The 17718-nt window shown below is 42.8% G+C and overlaps 1 protein-coding gene across 2 annotated transcripts in view; it reads right to left on the bottom strand.

The window, feature by feature from the left end:
- The window catches only part of Pdpk1 (3-phosphoinositide dependent protein kinase 1), an 81827-nt gene that overhangs the window by 12808 nt on the left and 51301 nt on the right, over window positions 1–17718 (bottom strand). For both annotated transcript variants that reach the window (XM_074059168.1, XM_074059169.1), the window contains exons 8-11: window positions 15154–15222; window positions 14808–14904; window positions 13471–13644; window positions 9611–9828 (exon numbers count right to left, since the gene is read on the bottom strand). In XM_074059168.1, the coding sequence (XP_073915269.1) occupies window positions 9611–9828; window positions 13471–13644; window positions 14808–14904; window positions 15154–15222 (558 nt within the window). The remainder of the gene's footprint in view (window positions 1–9610; window positions 9829–13470; window positions 13645–14807; window positions 14905–15153; window positions 15223–17718) is intronic.

The raw sequence follows: 17718 nt of genomic DNA, 5'->3' as shown, positions 1-17718 counted from the left end.
TAGGGTATTCAGTTTTTGCCTGGGGCTGGCCTGGATGGTGATCCTATTTATGCTGCCCAAGGAACTGGGATGACAGGTGTGTACCACCACACCCAGCTTATTGGTTGAGATGGGGATCTTTCTCCTGGGCTGGCCTCCCAATCTCTTCCAGGCAGCTGGGATTACAGATGTGAGCCACCCATGCCCAGCTTAACTTCCTTTTAACCCAGTGAGTTTTCACCATACTACTATAGGTGGTGGCAGCAACAGCTTCTCCAGGCAGGAAGGGCTATGGCAGCCAGAAACCCCTGCAGTCTCTACAGCCTCAATGCAGCTTTGTTAAAAAAAAAAAAAAAAAAAAAAAAAAAAAAAATTCAGTAGCTTTTTTTTAAAAGAAAAGTTGTAGTAATGCCTGGTTTTTAAAGACCTCAGCATGCACACATTTAAAAATGTTCATTTTAAATGCACATTCCCTTTAAAAATTCCTTTATCTTTCAAACTGAATAATGTGTCTTAAAATGATGTTGCAACTTACTGGAATTGTAATCCTATAAAAATATTCTGTTCATAAACAGAAACAGACAAAGTCCTAACATCTATTAAGCCAAGAGATATTTTTATTTTGCATTTACGATTTTGCTCAGTTTCTCAGGAGTACATCTTCCCTTCTATGCATCAGAGAACTCTCTCTGATACATCCATTTTTTTCTTCTTCTTTTCTGCATGCTGAAACATGACAAAGTACTAACATCTATTAAGCCAAGAGATGTTTTTATTTTGCATTTACGATTTTGCTCAGTTTCTCAGGAGTACATCTTCCCTTCTATGCATCAGAGAACTCTCTCTGATACATCCATTTTTTTCTTCTTCTTTTCTGCATGCTGGGCAGGTACTCTACACCTTCTGTCTCTTCACCCCCCACCCTCCCCAGCTCACACCTGTAATGCTAGCTACTGAGGAGGCAGACATCAAGAGGATTGCGATATAAAGCAAGCCCAGGCAAATAGTTCATGAAACCCTATCTCAAAAAAAACCCACCACAAAAAAGGGCTGGTGGGGTGCCTCAAGTGTAAGCCCTCTTCGACAAAAATAAACAAACAAACTCATAATCAACTGATTAAAATAGTTGATGTAGGCATCTGCATGGTGACTTCAGCCTCAGCTCCTCGTTCAATATCGATGGAAGGAACCTACTTAACATTCTCAGGATTGTGTGAGTTAGTGCATTGCATGTAACTCCTCATCTGGAAAGAGCCCATGTCTGATAACCTACACTACAAGGCCTTTTCCTGTGGTGATTCTCAAAACTTCTCCACTGTGAGATCCTTTTCCTTTGGACCTCTCATGTAGGGATTTGCCACTATGGCTGCTTAGGGTAAGTCAGGACTTGCCACCTGAGTTCTATAGGTATCCTTCTGATATCATTAGAAGCCATGACTATGGCATGGCTTCCTGACTGACTTGTTCCTTGTTAAGTAGGAGTAGACCAAACACAGCACTGCAGCACCCCCGACAATGTATTCCTCCAAAAGCTCAGTTTTCTTAAGTCTTAAATGGTGCTATTATAGCTAAAAAAGCACATTTTCTCCTTTTTAAAGTCAATGACCCATGCTTTCACATGAAAAATATATCATAAATTTTCTTTTATTTTAGAAAAAGTATTAATACCTAAAGTCACAATTTTGGATGAAATTCACAAAAGTTTTTTCTATTTTTTTTTTTTCCAGTACTGGGGCTTGAACTCAGGTGCTCTATCACTTTAGCCACTCTGCCAGCAGAGTGGGTTGGGTGTTATCAAGATAGGGTCTCACAAACTATCCACTTGGGCTGGTTTTGAACCACAATCCTCCTGATCTCTGTCTCCTGAATAGCCAGGATTACAGGTGTGAGCCACCAGTGCCTGGCTCCGATAAAATTTTTAATAGCATTGCAAAACAAGTCCAGAAACTATTTATTTCTTGTACTTCCATGTAGGCACGCACATGAAAACTTCAAGATTTCAAAGTGATGACTTATTGGATGATAATTACAAAGACTGTAGAAGGTATAACTGAAGATCGCTACTAAGAATTCAGTAGAAATATTGAGAGCTTATTAATCCCTAAATGCATGTAGGTTAAGCCATACCTACTACTGTAGAAAACGTTTGAGAAAGATCAGATCACACATGTTCCAATAACTGTCAAAATAATGCCCACCCTATAGCATTGAGCCACCGAAAAACTCCACTGTATAATAAATATCAGAGTAAGAGCAAAAAAAGTATCATCTTAGCATTGTCACACACAAAAATTTTTTTTGTTTCTTGACCTCAAGGACTCTGGCCATACCTCAAGAACCACTGTTCTTATTGTTGAATTTTATTTAATTTTTTTAGGTTGTACTAGGATTTGAACTCAGGGCTTCACACTAGCTAGGCAAGCACTCTCACAACTTGAGCTATTCCACCAGTCCGAGAACCACTGTTCCAAAGAACAAAGTGCCTGAAGGATCAACTGCTGAGCAAACAGGAGATCCCTCAAGCTCTCTGTAGCCATCACCTTCCATGATGGGCCTGAAGATTGTAGGAAAGGGAACAAAGTCCTAAACCTGAAGGATGCAGGCAGGGAACTACACTGGGCCACCTGGGCTATCCGCAGCCCCAGGCAGGACGCAGGCCTCACAGGGCCATCAGAGCAGCTGAGGTACACGCATACCTGGAGCCTGCACTTCCACTGGGCTCTCAAGGAAGGGCTCCTGGATGAGCCCATAGGCAAGTCTGCTGGGAGGCCCAGCACACATGAGCCCAGCCTGCACAGCCTGGAGTACCAGAATTGCTCACACTGTTTTGATCAAAAATCCTTTTTTCTATTTCTACTAATATCATGTTAGGAAATAGTTACAGGACAAATTAAACTCCCTAGAATTGTAGATTATTTCTGGGAACCAACATCTATACTCAGTTTTTCTAGAGAATAAGTGTGTGGCTTTTCCCTCTGTTCCCCACTGAAGAAGCCACTGAGGACTTCCTTCCTTCCTTTCTCTCCTTCCCACAAGTCCTCTCTCGTGCCTCACCAAGACCTCAATTCCCATTCCCTACCTGCTCCTTCCACCCCACCCTAACACATCTTCCTGCAAGACCCCCATTACCTTGAGCTCCTCTTTACCCACACATAGGGTAAAAAGCATAAAAACACTTCAAGAAAATGCAGGTAAAAATATTTAAGCCCTTTCAGCAGACTAAAATGGAAAACAAAATAAAAATAGAGACAAGGTTAGACTTCATGAGAATTTGCAACTTCCATATAAAACACAGTCATCAACAGACTAAAGAGATAAACTGAAGAAAAATGTTGGCAAAATATAAAACAGAGAGTATCTTTCATATATATATGACTTAAAAATCAATTTTAGCTAGGTCCCAGTGACTCATGCCTGTAATCTTAGCTGCTCAGGAGGTAGAGATCAGGAGAATCATGGTTTGAAGCCAGCCTGGGCAAATAGTTCATGAGACCCTATCTCAAAAAAACAATAAAAATAGAGAATTTGAAAAAGCAAAAGAAGAAATAAAGGAAACCATAGAAGCACTGTATAAACACCAAAGTGAAAGAGAGAACACAATGAATAAATGGATAAATGAACTCAGGACAAAAATAGACAACAATAAAGAAGAAAACAGCCAGGATATGGAAAACCTCAGAAAAAAGAACGAAACAGAACTGCAAAACAAAACGGAAGGCCAATCCAGCAGAATAGAACAAACAGAAGACAGAATCTCAGAACTTGAAGATGAAATGGTAATTAAAGGAAAAACTGAAGAACTATTAATTAAACAACTCAAGACCTGTGAAAAGAAAATGCAAGAACTCACTGACTCCATCAAAAGACCAAACTTGAGAATCATGGGCATCAAAGAAGGAGAAGAGGTGCAAGCGAAGGGAGTGCGTAATATATTCAACAAAATAATAACGGAAAATTTCCCAAATCTAGAGAAAGATATTCCCATACAAATGCAAGAGGCCTCCAGGACACCAAACAGACCAGATCAAAATAGAACTACTCCACGACATATCATCATTAAAACAACAAGTTCAGAAACTAAGGAAAGAATATTGAAGGCTGTAAGAGAGAAAAAACAAGTAACATACAAAGGTAAACCCATCAAAATCACAGCAGACTTCTCAACAGAAACATTAAAAGCAAGAAGAGCGTGGGGTGAGATCTTCCGGGCACTGAATGAAAATAACTTCAACTCCAGGATACTCTACCCAGCAAAGCTATCATTCAAAATAGATGGAGCAATAAAAGTCTTCCATGATAAGCAGAAACTAAAACAATATGTGACCACAAAGCCACCATTACAAAAGATTCTGCAAGGGATCCTGCACACAGAAAGTGACACCCAACTTAACCATGAAAAGGCAGGCAGCACCAAACCACAGGATAAGAAAAAGCAAGACAGTAGAGAGTAACATCAAGTTAGGTACACACAATCAAACCTTCAAACAACTAAGATAACTAAATGGCAGGAATCACCACATACCTATCAGTACTAACACTTAATGTTAATGGACTTAATTCACCCATCAAAAGACACCGTTTGACAAAATGGATTAAAAAAGAAGATCCAACAATTTGTTGCTTACAGGAGACTCATCTCACCGACAGAAATAAGCATATGCTTAGGATGAAAGGCTGCAAGAAGATTTACCAAGCCAATGGCCCCCGAAAACAGGCAGGAGTAGCAATACTTATCTCTGACAAAGTAGACTTCAAACCTACATTGATCAAACGAGATAAAGAAGGACATTCCATACTAATAAAAGGGGAAATAGACCAAAAGGAAATAATAATCATCAATCTGTACGCACCCAATGTCAACGCACCCAATTTCATCAAACATACCCTGAAAGACCTAAAAGCATATATAAACGCCAACACAGTGGTTGTGGGAGACTTTAACACTCCATTATCATCAATAGATAGGTCATCCAAACAAAAACTCAATAAAGAAATCCAAGATCTAAAATATGCAATAGATCAAGTGGACCTAGTAGATGTCTACAGAACATTTCATCCAACCTCTACACAATATACATTCTTCTCATGTATGCCCATGTAAGCCCATGGAACCTTCTCCAAAATAGATCATATCCTAGGGCACAAAGCAAGCCTCAGCAAATATAAGAAAATAGAAATAATACCATGCATACTATCTGACCACAATGCAGTAAAAGTAGAACTCAACAACAAAAGTAAAGACAAAAAACATGCAAACAGCTGGAAACTAAATAACTCATTACTTAATGAAGAATGGATCATCGATGCAATAAAAGAGGAAATTAAAAAGTTCCTAGAAGTCAATGAAAATGAAAACACAACCTACCGGAACCTATGGGACACAGCTAAGGCAGTCCTGAGAGGAAAGTTTATAGCCATGAGTGCATATATTAAAAAGATTGAAAGATCCCAAATCAATGACCTAATGATACATCTCAAACTCCTAGAAAAACAAGAACAAGCAAATCCCAAAACAAATAGAAGGAGAGAAATAATAAAAATAAGAGCTGAAATCAACGAAATAGAAACCAAAAAAACCATACAAAGAATTAATGAAACAAAAAGTTGGTTCTTTGAAAAAATAAACAAGATCGATAGACCCCTGGCAAACCTGACTAAAATGAGGAGAGAAAAAACCCAAATTAGTAGAATTAGGAATGCAAAAGGGGAGATAACAACAAACACCATGGAAGTCCAGGAAATCATCAGAGACTACTTTGAGAACCTATATTCAAATAAATTTGAAAATCTAAAAGAAATGGACAGATTTCTAGATACATATGATCATCCAAAACTGAACCAAGAGGAAATTAATCACCTGAATAGACCTATAACACAAAATGAAATTGAAGCAGCAATCAAGAGTCTCCCCAAAAAGAAAAGTCCAGGACCTGATGGATTCTCTGCTGAATTCTATCAGACCTTTAAAGAAGAACTGATACCAACCCTCCTTAAACTGTTCCATGAAATAGAAAGGGAAGGAAAACTGCCAAACACATTTTATGAAGCCAGTATTACACTTATCCCAAAACCAGGCAAAGACACCTCCAAAAAGGAGAACTATAGGCCAATCTCCTTAATGAACATTGATGCAAAAATCCTCAACAAAATAATGGCAAATCGAATTCAGCAACACATCAAAAAGATTATTCACCACGACCAGGTAGGCTTCATCCCAGGGATGCAGGGGTGGTTCAACATACGAAAATCAATAAATGTAATAAACCACATTAACAGAAGCAAAGACAAAAACCACTTGATCATCTCAATAGATGCAGAAAAAGCCTTTGATAAGATCCAACATCATTTCATGATAAAAGCTCTAAGAAAACTAGGAATAGAAGGAAAGTTCCTCAACATTATAAAAGCTATATATGACAAACCTACAGCCAGCATTATACTTAACGGAGAAAAATTAAAACCATTCCCTCTAAAATCAGGAACCAGACAAGGATGCCCACTATCTCCACTCCTATTCAACATAGTACTGGAATTCCTAGCCAGAGCAATTAGGCAAGAAGAAGGAATAAAAGGAATACAAATAGGTAAAGAAACTGTCAAAATATCCCTGTTTGCAGACGACATGATCCTATACCTTAAAGACCCAAAAAACTCTACTCAGAAGCTTCTAGACATCATCAATAGCTATAGCAAGGTAGCAGGATATAAAATCAACATAGAAAAATCTTAGCATTTCTATACACTAACAATGAGCAAACGGAAAAAGAATATATGAAAACAATTCCATTTACAATAGCCTCAAAAAAAATCAAATACCTAGGTGTAAACCTAACAAAAGATGTGAAAGACCTCTACAAGGAAAACTATACACTTCTGAAGAAAGAGATTGAGGAAGACTATAGAAAGTGGAGAGATCTCCCATGCTCATGGATTGGTAGAATCAACATAGTAAAAATGTCGATACTCCCCAAAGTAATCTACATGTTTAATGCAATTCCCATCAAAATTCCAATGACATTCACTAAAGAGATTGAAAAATCTACTCTTAAATTTATATGGAAACACAAGAGGCCACGAATAGCCAAGGCAATATTCAGTCAAAAGAACAATGCAGGAGGTATCACAATACCTGACTTCAAACTATATTACAAAGCAGTAACAGTAAAAACAGCATGGTACTGGCACAAAAACAGACATGAAGACCAGTGGAACAGAATAGAGGATCCAGATATGAAGCCACACAACTATGAGCAACTTATCTTTGACAAAGGAGCTAAAAATATACGATGGAGAAATAGCAGCCTCTTCAACAAAAACTGCTGGGAAAACTGGTTAGCAGTCTGCAAAAAACTGAAACTAGATCCATGTATATCACCCTATACCAAGATTAACTCAAAATGGATCAAGGATCTTAATATCAGACCCCAAACTCTTAAGTTGATACAAGAAAGAGTAGGAAATACTCTGGAGTTAGTAGGTATAGGTAAGAACTTTCTCAATGAAACCCCAGCAGCACAGCAACTAAGAGATAGCATAGATAAATGGGACCTCATAAAACTAAAAAGCTTCTGTTCATCAAAAGAAATGGTCTCTAAACTGAAGAGAACACCCACAGAGTGGGAGAAAATTTGCCAATTATACATCAGACAAAGGACTGATAACCAGAATATACAGGGAACTTAAAAAACTAAATTCTCCCAAAACTAATGAACCAATAAAGAAATGGGCATGTGAACTAAACAGAACTTTCTCAAAGGAAGAAATTCAAATGGCCAGAAAACACATGAAAAAATGCTCACCATCTCTAGCAATAAAGGAAATGCAAATTAAAACCACACTAAGATTCCACCTCACCCCTGTTAGAATAGCCATCATCAGCAACACCACCAACAACAGGTGTTGGCGAGGATGCGGGGAAAATGGAACCCTCTTACACTGTTGGTGGGAATGTAGACTAGTACAATCACTCTGGAAAAAAATTTGGAGGCTACTTAAAAAGCTGGACATCGATCTCCCATTTGATCCAGCAATACCACTCTTGGGGATATACCCAAAAGACTGTTACTCCAGAGGCACCTGCACATCCATGTTTATTGCGGCACTATTCACAATAGCCAAGTTATGGAAACAGCCAAGATGCCCCAGCACTGACAAATGGATTAAGAAAATGTGGTATCTATACACAATGGAATTTTATGCAGCCATGAAGAAGAACGAAATGTTATCATTCGCTGGTAAATGGATGGAATTGGAGAACATCATTCTGAGTGAGGTTAGCCTGGCCCAAAAGACCAAAAATCGTATGTTCTCCCTCATATGTGAACATTAGATCAAGGGCAAACACAACAAGGAGATTGGACTATGAGCACATGATAAAAGCGAGAGCACATAAGGGAGGGGTGAGGATAGGTAAGACACCTAAAAAACTAGCTAGCATTTGTTGCCCTTAATGCAGAGAAACTAAAGCAGATACCTTAAAGCAACTGAGGCCAATAGGAAAAGGGGACCAGGAACTAGAGAAAAGGTTAGATCAAGAAGAATTAACCTAGAAGGTAACACCCACGCACAGGAAATCAATGTGAGTCAACGCCCTGTATAGCTATCCTTATCTCAACCAGCAAAACCCCTTGTTCCTTCCTATTATTGCTTATACTCTCTCTACAACAAAATTAGAGATAAGGGCAAAATAGTTTCTGCTGGGTATTGAGGGGGGGGGAGCGGGAGGGGGTGGAGTGGGTGGTAAGGGAGGGGGTGGGGGCAGGGGGGAGAAATGACCCAAGCCTTGTATGCACATATGAATAATAAAAGAAAAATGAAAAAAAAAAAAAACCCATCACAAAAAAGGGCAGTACAGTGACTCAAGGTGTAGGCCCTGAGTTCAAGCCCCTGTAACACACACCCCCTCCCCACACACAAAATTCAATTTTAAGCTGGGTATGGTAGTACAGACCGTAATCCCAGCATCTGGAAGATCTAAGCAGGAAGACTGCAGAGTTCAAGGCCAGCCTGGGCTATATAGTAAGAGCCTGTCTCAAAAAATAAAACAAAACAATACAAAACAAAAAAACCCAAAAGGACAATGGGGTATGGCTCAAGTGATAGAATGCTTGCCTAATAAGTTTAAGGCCCTGAGTTCAATCCCTGGTACCATCAAAAGGAAGGAAGGGAGGGAGGAAGGAAAGAAGGAAGGTAAAATATGCAAGGAAAAAAAAAAACAGTCCGCTAAAGCATATGAAATATCTTGAAAAATAAACATAAATGACCAATGAACATGGAAAATGTCCACCTTGACACAAATAAAAATCAAAGCACCAGAAATGCCCAGTAGTTTCCACAGCAGGCTCACAGGGACTCCAATCTTGCACCCAGAATGTCCAGATGCCGGGCAGAGGAGGGAACTATGTTAACCCTTGCCCGCTGGAACTAGGGAACCTGAGGGTCCCAAACCCACTCAACCCCTAGCTCTGCAGCCTCCTGAACACCCAGTTCCAACACTTTTTGAAGGGTCTTCCTCCATAAACTACGTGAGGCACTAAGGAGGCATCGTCCCAAGGCTGAATGGCCCAACCCAGTCTGCTGCCCACGTTCATTCATCTTTAGACAGAATGTTGCTTAAGCCTGTAATTCTTACCAAGGATTTCCACCAGCCTGCTTCTCCAATAATAACCTCTTCTCATCTTCGGAAAACTGTAAGTCCAGTTCAAAAGAGTTAGTGTCCAAATCGTGAATGTACTGCTCTATGTTGCTGCCTGACCTGTGGGGCAGGCCAGTGTCCACCGCAGACAGGGAGTGGGAAGAGGAGGAGGATGACACCTGCATGCAGCCAAACTGGCTTAGGAGATTGTCATACTGCAGGGAAGAAGGAGAAAGGAGAAAGGCACCTTAATTTGCCTCCAGGATCAAAGATCCACATATACTGCCCACCCAATAGCCCTCTCACACTTGGTGAGTTCACACACTACCAAGGCAGGCAGCCTGTCTGTCCCTTCTGATAAGTGTAGACAGATCTAATTCATCTCTCCTAGCCATCTGGCCGCTGAGCCAACTCAAGGCTGGATCTTTCTGCATGGGTCCCTCATCTGTTAGGAACAGGAGTTAGAGAGGAGCTACAAGTCAGCCTTCATCTCCTGAGAGAAAAGACTGAGACCCTCACCCAGCATGGCACTGATAGGATAGCAGGAACTGCAGGCTTGCTGGCCCCAAGAGAAGGGACCACAGGATCTACCCTTTTGGCACAGAACTCAAGGCTCAGGCTCACTCCTCTTTTGGTTCTGGTAATCTTAATCTTCAGAGTCTAAGGGAGGCACTACATATTTTGATTTGACTCACCACATTCATTTTTTTTTAAACATTTCAAGCTCAGCAATGATTAATCAAACTTGATAGAAACAAAGTTGCCTATTATTCTGGAGAAAAGACTACACACAAACTTGCCACATGGGCAAAACCAGGCATTCGAACACTACTAGGTACTAACAAAGAACTCTGGCAAAAGATCTCGGCAAGCATGGCTATCCTGGGAAACTGGCTGCAAACCCTACAACCGAGCCCTGCCTTCCATACATACCCCAAGCCTCCAGAAAGAGAGCCCTGGTTGCAACTCCACAGAGGCCAGCTGCCATCCTTTGTAGCCCCCACAGGCCCTTACCAGATGCATGTGCATACAGTTCTACAGAGGCTACGGCCCCAGGACTACTCCCAGTGCAACCTCCATATCCTCTCCAAAGGCTCCCACAGCAAGGATGTGTGAAGTTCACAGAGGCGACCACAGGACCCCCATGCAGGGATCACTAGCACCTTCAGAGATAGCAAGGTGGCAGCTACCATTGTCCTCACTTCTGACAAGGAAACTGAAGCTCAGAAAATGACCTAAAGTCATACTCTACTGGCCAACATTGAATTCCTAACAACGAAGTGCTGCCTCCCCTACATCACAGAGCTGCCATGACCATGCAAAATGGGCCATTCCTGCCCCCACTCACTGTTTCACAGCCATTACAGAGGCTCCAAACCATTCCTCCATTACCCTTCAGCAGCCCAGTACAGGGGCAGGCCAGGCCAGGCAAGATGGGTAGAGAAAGGCAGCCCTGGGAAGGCATGAGGTGCTGCCATGAGCAGCAGGAAACATCCAACTCCACTGGTCCCAAGTAGACAGACCCTGCCTTTAAGGAGCCCAGCTTTGGCCTACTCTGATGCCACAGAGGCCAGAAAAAAAATGTCACCATCAGCAGGCTGCAGGGAATCAGGAAACAAGGCACCTGTTCTCCTCATGCCCTGACTTCAGAGTAGGAAGAGCTGTCATCTCCTCCCTTAGGAGAAGCCCCTTCCTGCTGAAGAGAAGATCAGACCTGTAGATGAAGGCATTCCACCTGAGGGGAGGGAGTGCCTAGCTTCTGCAGCAGGCTTCCCCTGTGCTGGCTCTCTTTCAAGACTCATGTCTGAAGGTGAACTTTGGCACAGGGAGCTCTCTACTCAGATACTTTCCAAGACCCTCATGTCAAACTGGCAGGAAGAGCTGAGGAATGGCCACCTAACCAAAACAAGCTGCTTATACTCAGAGCAGCCAAAGCTTGCGATCCAGTGCAGATGGGCTATCCCAGTGCTTAGGGGCCAGTGCACATTCGCACACGCAGGCACTTGCACACCCAGCATGAAGACAAGCTCCTCGGTGCTGAGACTGGAGATACTGGAGCCTACAGGGCTTCTTCAGAGCTCAGTTGCCCCATGGGAGTGATGGAAACAGGCCCAAAACCCACAAGCTGAATGGCCACCTGCCACCCCAGGATATGCCTTCTGCAGGAATGACAGGCCCAACAGGGAAGGCACCAAAGCCCCCACCAGCTCCCACTGATGTGACCCAAGAGGGTGTTATCCAACAGCATACAGGCAGCATTTGGGATGGAGTGGGGGTTATGTGTATGAGGGATTCCGGGTTCCAGAGCAGAGTTCTCTGCAGTGTGTACAACCATCAAGGAACAGGCAGAGGTGAACACAGATGCTCTTTAGTGTGGCTCCCTTCAAGTCTTGGCAAAAGGGGCACTTTAGGACAAAAAGGGGACTATGACATTCTTTAAGTAAGAGATTTAAGGAACCCTTTATCTCTAAGAGGTAAAACCAGTAATTTCAATTTAGTTTTATAATGCTTTTAGATAAAAGCTAAAGTTCCACAACCAATTGAAGTAGAACTCCATGCATGGTAACTGGTTAAAATAAGCCACAAAGAATTCAAACCAGAAAAATGGACTACCAATAAACAAACTTTCAAAATCATATTTAAGCCAGGTGCTGGTGGCTCACACCTGTAATCCTAGCTACTCAGGAGGCAGAGATCAGGAGGATCATGGTTTGAAGCCATCCCCAGGCAAATAGCTCAGGAGACCCTATCTCAGAAAAAAAAAAAAAGACCTTCACAAAAAATGACTGGTGGAGTGGCTCAAGGTGAAGATGAAGGTGAAGACCCTGAGTTCAAGCCCAGTACTGTAATCAATCAAGCAAGCAAGCAAGCAATAAATATGGGGGTCACAATGGAGAATGATAAAGAGGAGCCTGAGTAAGAATGAAGATTGGAGGTGCTGGCAGGCACACAGTAGCTCTGATACCTTTCTGTCCTTTTGTACATATTTCCCATTTTCTAGCATAAAAAGTTTTGTTTCTTTTTTTGGTGGGACTGAGGTTTGAACTCAAAGCTTTGCGTTTGTAAAGCAGGTACTCTATGATTTGAGCCACACCTCCAGTCCATTTTGCTGTGGTTATTTTGGAGACTGAGTCTTGCAAATTGTTTGTCTGGGCTGGCCTTGAACCATGATTCTCCTGACCTCAGCCTCTGAAGTTACTAGGATTACAGATGTGAGCCACCAATGCCCGCTTCTAGGATAAGAAGTTTTCAGAATAAAGTATACTTAAGGTCCTGTGTATATAGTCACAAGAAGCCTCAAAGCCAGCGACAGAAGTTGCCCACAGACATGGGCTGTACCTCACAGGACTGGGCTGGGCCTCTCCCGCTGAGCACAGAACTGCAGAGATCAGGGTCCACCCTCAAATGCCACATCACTGGAAGTTCAAGCAGCAGCACTCCAGGTTTCTCTTAGAAGGATAAACAGAATTGCTTCCAGAACATCTTAGAAGCAATTATAAAATCACCAAGCCAAAAGCCACCAAAATGAGACACCAAAAGACCCAGTGACAGGAGTCCAAATGAGGGCAGGTTGCTCCTCCCTCATCCAGCAGTTCAGCCTTCCCAACCCCCTGACAGGTGAAAACTCTCCAGAGGAATGAGTTCACCCAAAGCCTGTTGATCAATACCTCATGGTGGCAAAGTGTTCAACCACCAACAGGTCTACAATATTGGCTCACACATTTTAGCCACTCAACATACAAATCAGGGCCTTGTGGCACCTGGGCATGAAGCCCCTGTAAACAGAGGAGCTATATTCACACAGCATGGAAAGCAGTCCTCCCCACCCAAGCTACCCTCAACAGGTGCTGGCTTACATTGCCATAGCAGTCCTCATCGTCTTCTGACATGGCTGGCAAGTAAGCTGTGAGCTTTGGAGGCGTCTGCTGGTGCAGATTCTCCCACATGATGGACTCAAAGAACGGATGAGCTTTGAGAGGTTCGTACCCTTCCATCTCTTCACAGCCTAACCGCTTTGTGGCATCTAAAACCTTAAATGATAGTCAAGACAAGCCGCTGTCAGTGTTAAAATGTAGTTCAGACAAAAAAGATCTTTATGAACAACTGTTTTTGATTCTCAGTACTCCTGGGAAGAGTAGAGATGCTGTAGCCCACTCCCAGGCCTGACCACGCCCACAGCAGGAAGAGAGGAGGCCACTCAGGGTTCCTGCCTCACCCGGAGGCTCTGCCCCTTTCTTCCCACAGGTGAAAAGCAATCTTACCCTCAAAATATAGACAGCAGCACAAAAATTTTTTTAAAGCATGCAGTTAAAAATCATAAAACAAGGGAAAAATGAACTGACTGGCTCTAAGCACAGAGAAGAACAATCAGTCTGGGAAGCAAGCTCTCACAGAGGCAGAGTGGAAGGCTGTAGCATTGTCTCCCCCAGGGAAGGGGCTGTGCCCTCAGGCCCACAAGGGGATCAAGCCCACTCCCTACTGACGAGAGTAGAGTAGAAGGAGGCCAGGAGATGGCTGGGAAGAGCTAACCCTTGGCCTGTCCACAGAGGCAGTACTAACTCTATTTACAAAGAATCAGAAAGAAGTGAAGTCTAGGGTCCAAAGTAGCCAGAACTGGGACACTTCAGTCTCTGAAATATAAACTGGCACACCTTTCCCAGATTAACCTGTTTCTCTGTCTGCCTCATTACTTTGGTTGATCTTTAAAGCCTTCCTGCAACTTACTCTAAAGTTGACACCAGCAGATGTCACTGATGTGGAATTTACAGCCATCTGCCACTGTAAAACACCCACTCACTCCAGCAGCCATAACTTAAAATTCTACGTGTGACTGAAGGTGTGGCTCAAGCAGTAGAATACCTGCTCTGCAGACATGAGCCCTGAGTTCAAACCCTAATCCAACCAAACAAACAAAAAAAAAGTGTAAAAAAAAAAAAAATGCTATGCAATGTTGATAAGCACATGCAAAACAATACAGCAATTTCCTATCCTACTAAACTCAAGAAGCAGGCATTTGGAAAGTGAAAGGTTTATAATGAGAGGAGATGAAAAAAAAAGACATTAAGTCTATTTACAATAACTGTCAATCTTAAACGAACCTTTCCTTCAATACAGAAACCCCCAGGGATGTCATTCTTAGTGTAGGGTCAGAGTATGCACGAGATGCCTGCATGGTCCTTCCACCAATACTTACCAAGAGTTTTTCCACAAGGTCCCTTGCCTTAGGGAAGAATTTTTCTGGGAAGTCATATTCCAACTTAATGATCTTCTGAAATATAAGATATTCGTTTCTGTGAATTTAGGAGAAAAAAAAAAAAGGGGGGGAGTCATTTGGGCAGGGCCCTTCAAACCTTCAGTGCCAGAGTACTTTCCCGGCACAACCCTCATCTCACAGGTCACCCACAAGTCATCATGCCCTGTGCATTTGTGACTCGTGGTGAAAGTCTCTCCCCAGCTGGGTATGTCCCCTGGCACTCCCCTCCCACTTGCTATCAGCTGTGATGGTCTCAGAAGCTTGAGAGATGAGGGCTCCATCTTACCCGGCTCTGAATGGTGGGAGTCCTGCTACAAGCTGGTAGATTATGCATCCAAGAGCCCAAAGGTCTGAACTTTAAGGTAGGGAAAAGATAAAGAAAAATGGCATTGGTACAAGTTAAATGACAAAGTTCATTTTTCCACTCTGTCTACACCACCCCCGTTTCATCCTCCAGTGTACTCCTGTCCCTTAAGACCAGGTACGTGTGAGGTTTGAACCTGCTCTCTGGGGAGCCTCTCCAGGACCCAGACCAGAGGGTCCTACACATGGCAGGCATCACCAACCCTCATAGCTCTGCCACCTCCACTGGGGGGCTAGCAACTTTCACATATAACTTGTCTCATCCTAAAGGGAAAGCAGAGTTCACTCCTAACGTTGTGACAGTCCTGGCTGCTGCAGAGGAGTAGGGTAGGTGCTGAAGAGTGCTAACCAGCGCAACTCTCGAGAGGAGGCCAGCGCAATACAGCTGTGGCTAATTCAGATGCCCTTCTAATCCACTCATGCTCACCCCAGGACAAGCATAAATGCACACAGCATGCAGGGGCCAAGGGCCAGCACAGGATGTACACAAAGTAAGCTCTGTCCTTCCCTTCTTGGATTCTGCTGTGAAAAGCTCTGTCTCTCCTTTAAAAACATCTGGACTATCTTTTCTTTGGAAACCAGGTCTCACTATGTTGCCCAGGCTGGTCCTGGACTCCAGGCTCAATATATCCTCCTGCTTCAGTCCATAATCATGTCTGACTGGGACTACCTATTTTAAAAGAAAACAGTGCTAGATATCCCCAGTTCTCACCCATCAGGGACCCTGAGGCTTCCCTCTTGCCTGTCATTATGGTACTCTCCCAGCACGTCCAGCATTCCTGGCCATTTTCAGTGCACTGAAATGACCTTACAGGTCTTATCTTCTCTGAGCCCTGCCCTCCATACTCAGCTGCACTGGGTGCATGTAAGGTTCACAGGCTGATGGCACAGCATCATGACATTCTGGAAGATGATGCTATAGAGTGTGGGTGATAACCACCACTTGGAACAGGTCAGACACAGTGCCTGAGCCTTAGGATAAGACTATCTTAGCCCCTTTGTACTTGCAAGCTGGGGCACAGGTGAAGGCACTGAGGTTGGGTTAAAAACCAAAAAAACACTGGGTGCTGGTGGCTCATACCTGCAATCATAGCTACTCAGGAGGCAGAGATCAGGAGGATTGCAGTTCAAAGCCAGTCTGGGCAAATAGTTCCTGAGACCCTATCTTGAAAAAACCCGTCACATAAAAAGGTTGGGCTGAGTGGCTCAGGTGGTAGAGCACCTGCCTAGCAAGTGTGAGGCCTTGACAGTGCTGCCAAAATAAATACATAAATAAGTAAAAATAAAAAATGCAAAAAAATTAAAAATCTGAGCCATAGGAGACAGAAGGAAGGACATTTTAAAAATGAAATTTACATTCAACTCAGTAAGTAGTTTTTATAACTTGGTTTTCTTTAGTGTTTGTCTAGTTAAAATAGAGAGTGACACAAGAAAAACCAGGTTGCAAAGCATCCACCCCTCTGGGAATACAGCAGGGTGGAGCCACCTGCTGCTTCTCAGGTTCCCACCAGAGCGCAGGAACTCAAGCAGTAAGGACACTGGGATAGCTTTCACCTCTGTGAATTATCTCAGTGTTTTAACATGAGCTATGTTCTAGAACTTTAAGTGTCTTTTTAATACAATAATAAAGGGGAAGCCAGTATAAAGTTCTGGAAGACAGTATGTACTAAGGATTTTTTAAGTGTTCAATTAGCCCAAATCATGCCACTTCTTGAAACCCTGATAGAGGTACTTGGGGCAGCCCTAGCCCTGTCTCTCCCACCAGTTATATTACAGGGCACTCCTGATGCAGAACACCTATGCCCTCCTGCCCTGTACAAACTGGCCAGCACACAGGAGGCACAGTAGCACTACTTCCATCCATGTCCAGCACAAAGGGTCAGTTTAATGACCTATGATAAACTCAAGCAACAGAGAATTCTCCAGTTGGTAAAGATGTCACCAGATAATTTTAATTGTCACAGAACAACAAGGAGCAGAATCCACACTGGCTATCCAATATGAAAACTATACAAGCATACATAAAATGCACAGAAAAATAACTAGAAAGATAAACACCAAATTATCATCTGTGACCACAAGTGGGTTTGGAGGCCTCTTTACAAGTTATAGGAATCCCTCTTTTTTTTTTTCTCTCTTTAACGGAACTGGAGCTTGAACTCAAGGCATACACCTTGAGCCACTCCACCAGCCTTTTTCTGTGATGGGTTTTTTCAAAATAGGATCTCACAAACTATTTGTCCAGGCTGGCTTCAAACCTCCTAGTCTTTGCCTCCTGAGAAGCTAGGATTACAGGCGTGAGCCACCAGCACCCAGCAAGGAATCCCTTCTAAAAATCAGAAAAAATTAGTATTTGCACAGTGATGCCTCCCTCACTAGGAGCACTGTTCCTACCCCACAGAACCCATTTTCTTCTTATTTCATCTATCTTCCTAGAGAACATGAGCCGCACACCCTGCGTGCACAATGTGGTCCATGTGACTGGAGC

Source organism: Castor canadensis, chromosome 17 (assembly GCF_047511655.1).
Source record: "Castor canadensis chromosome 17, mCasCan1.hap1v2, whole genome shotgun sequence".
Taxonomy (NCBI): domain Eukaryota; kingdom Metazoa; phylum Chordata; class Mammalia; order Rodentia; family Castoridae; genus Castor; species Castor canadensis.
The sequence above is the reverse complement of the archived record's forward strand: the minus strand, read 5'-3'. Positions and strand labels throughout refer to the sequence as shown.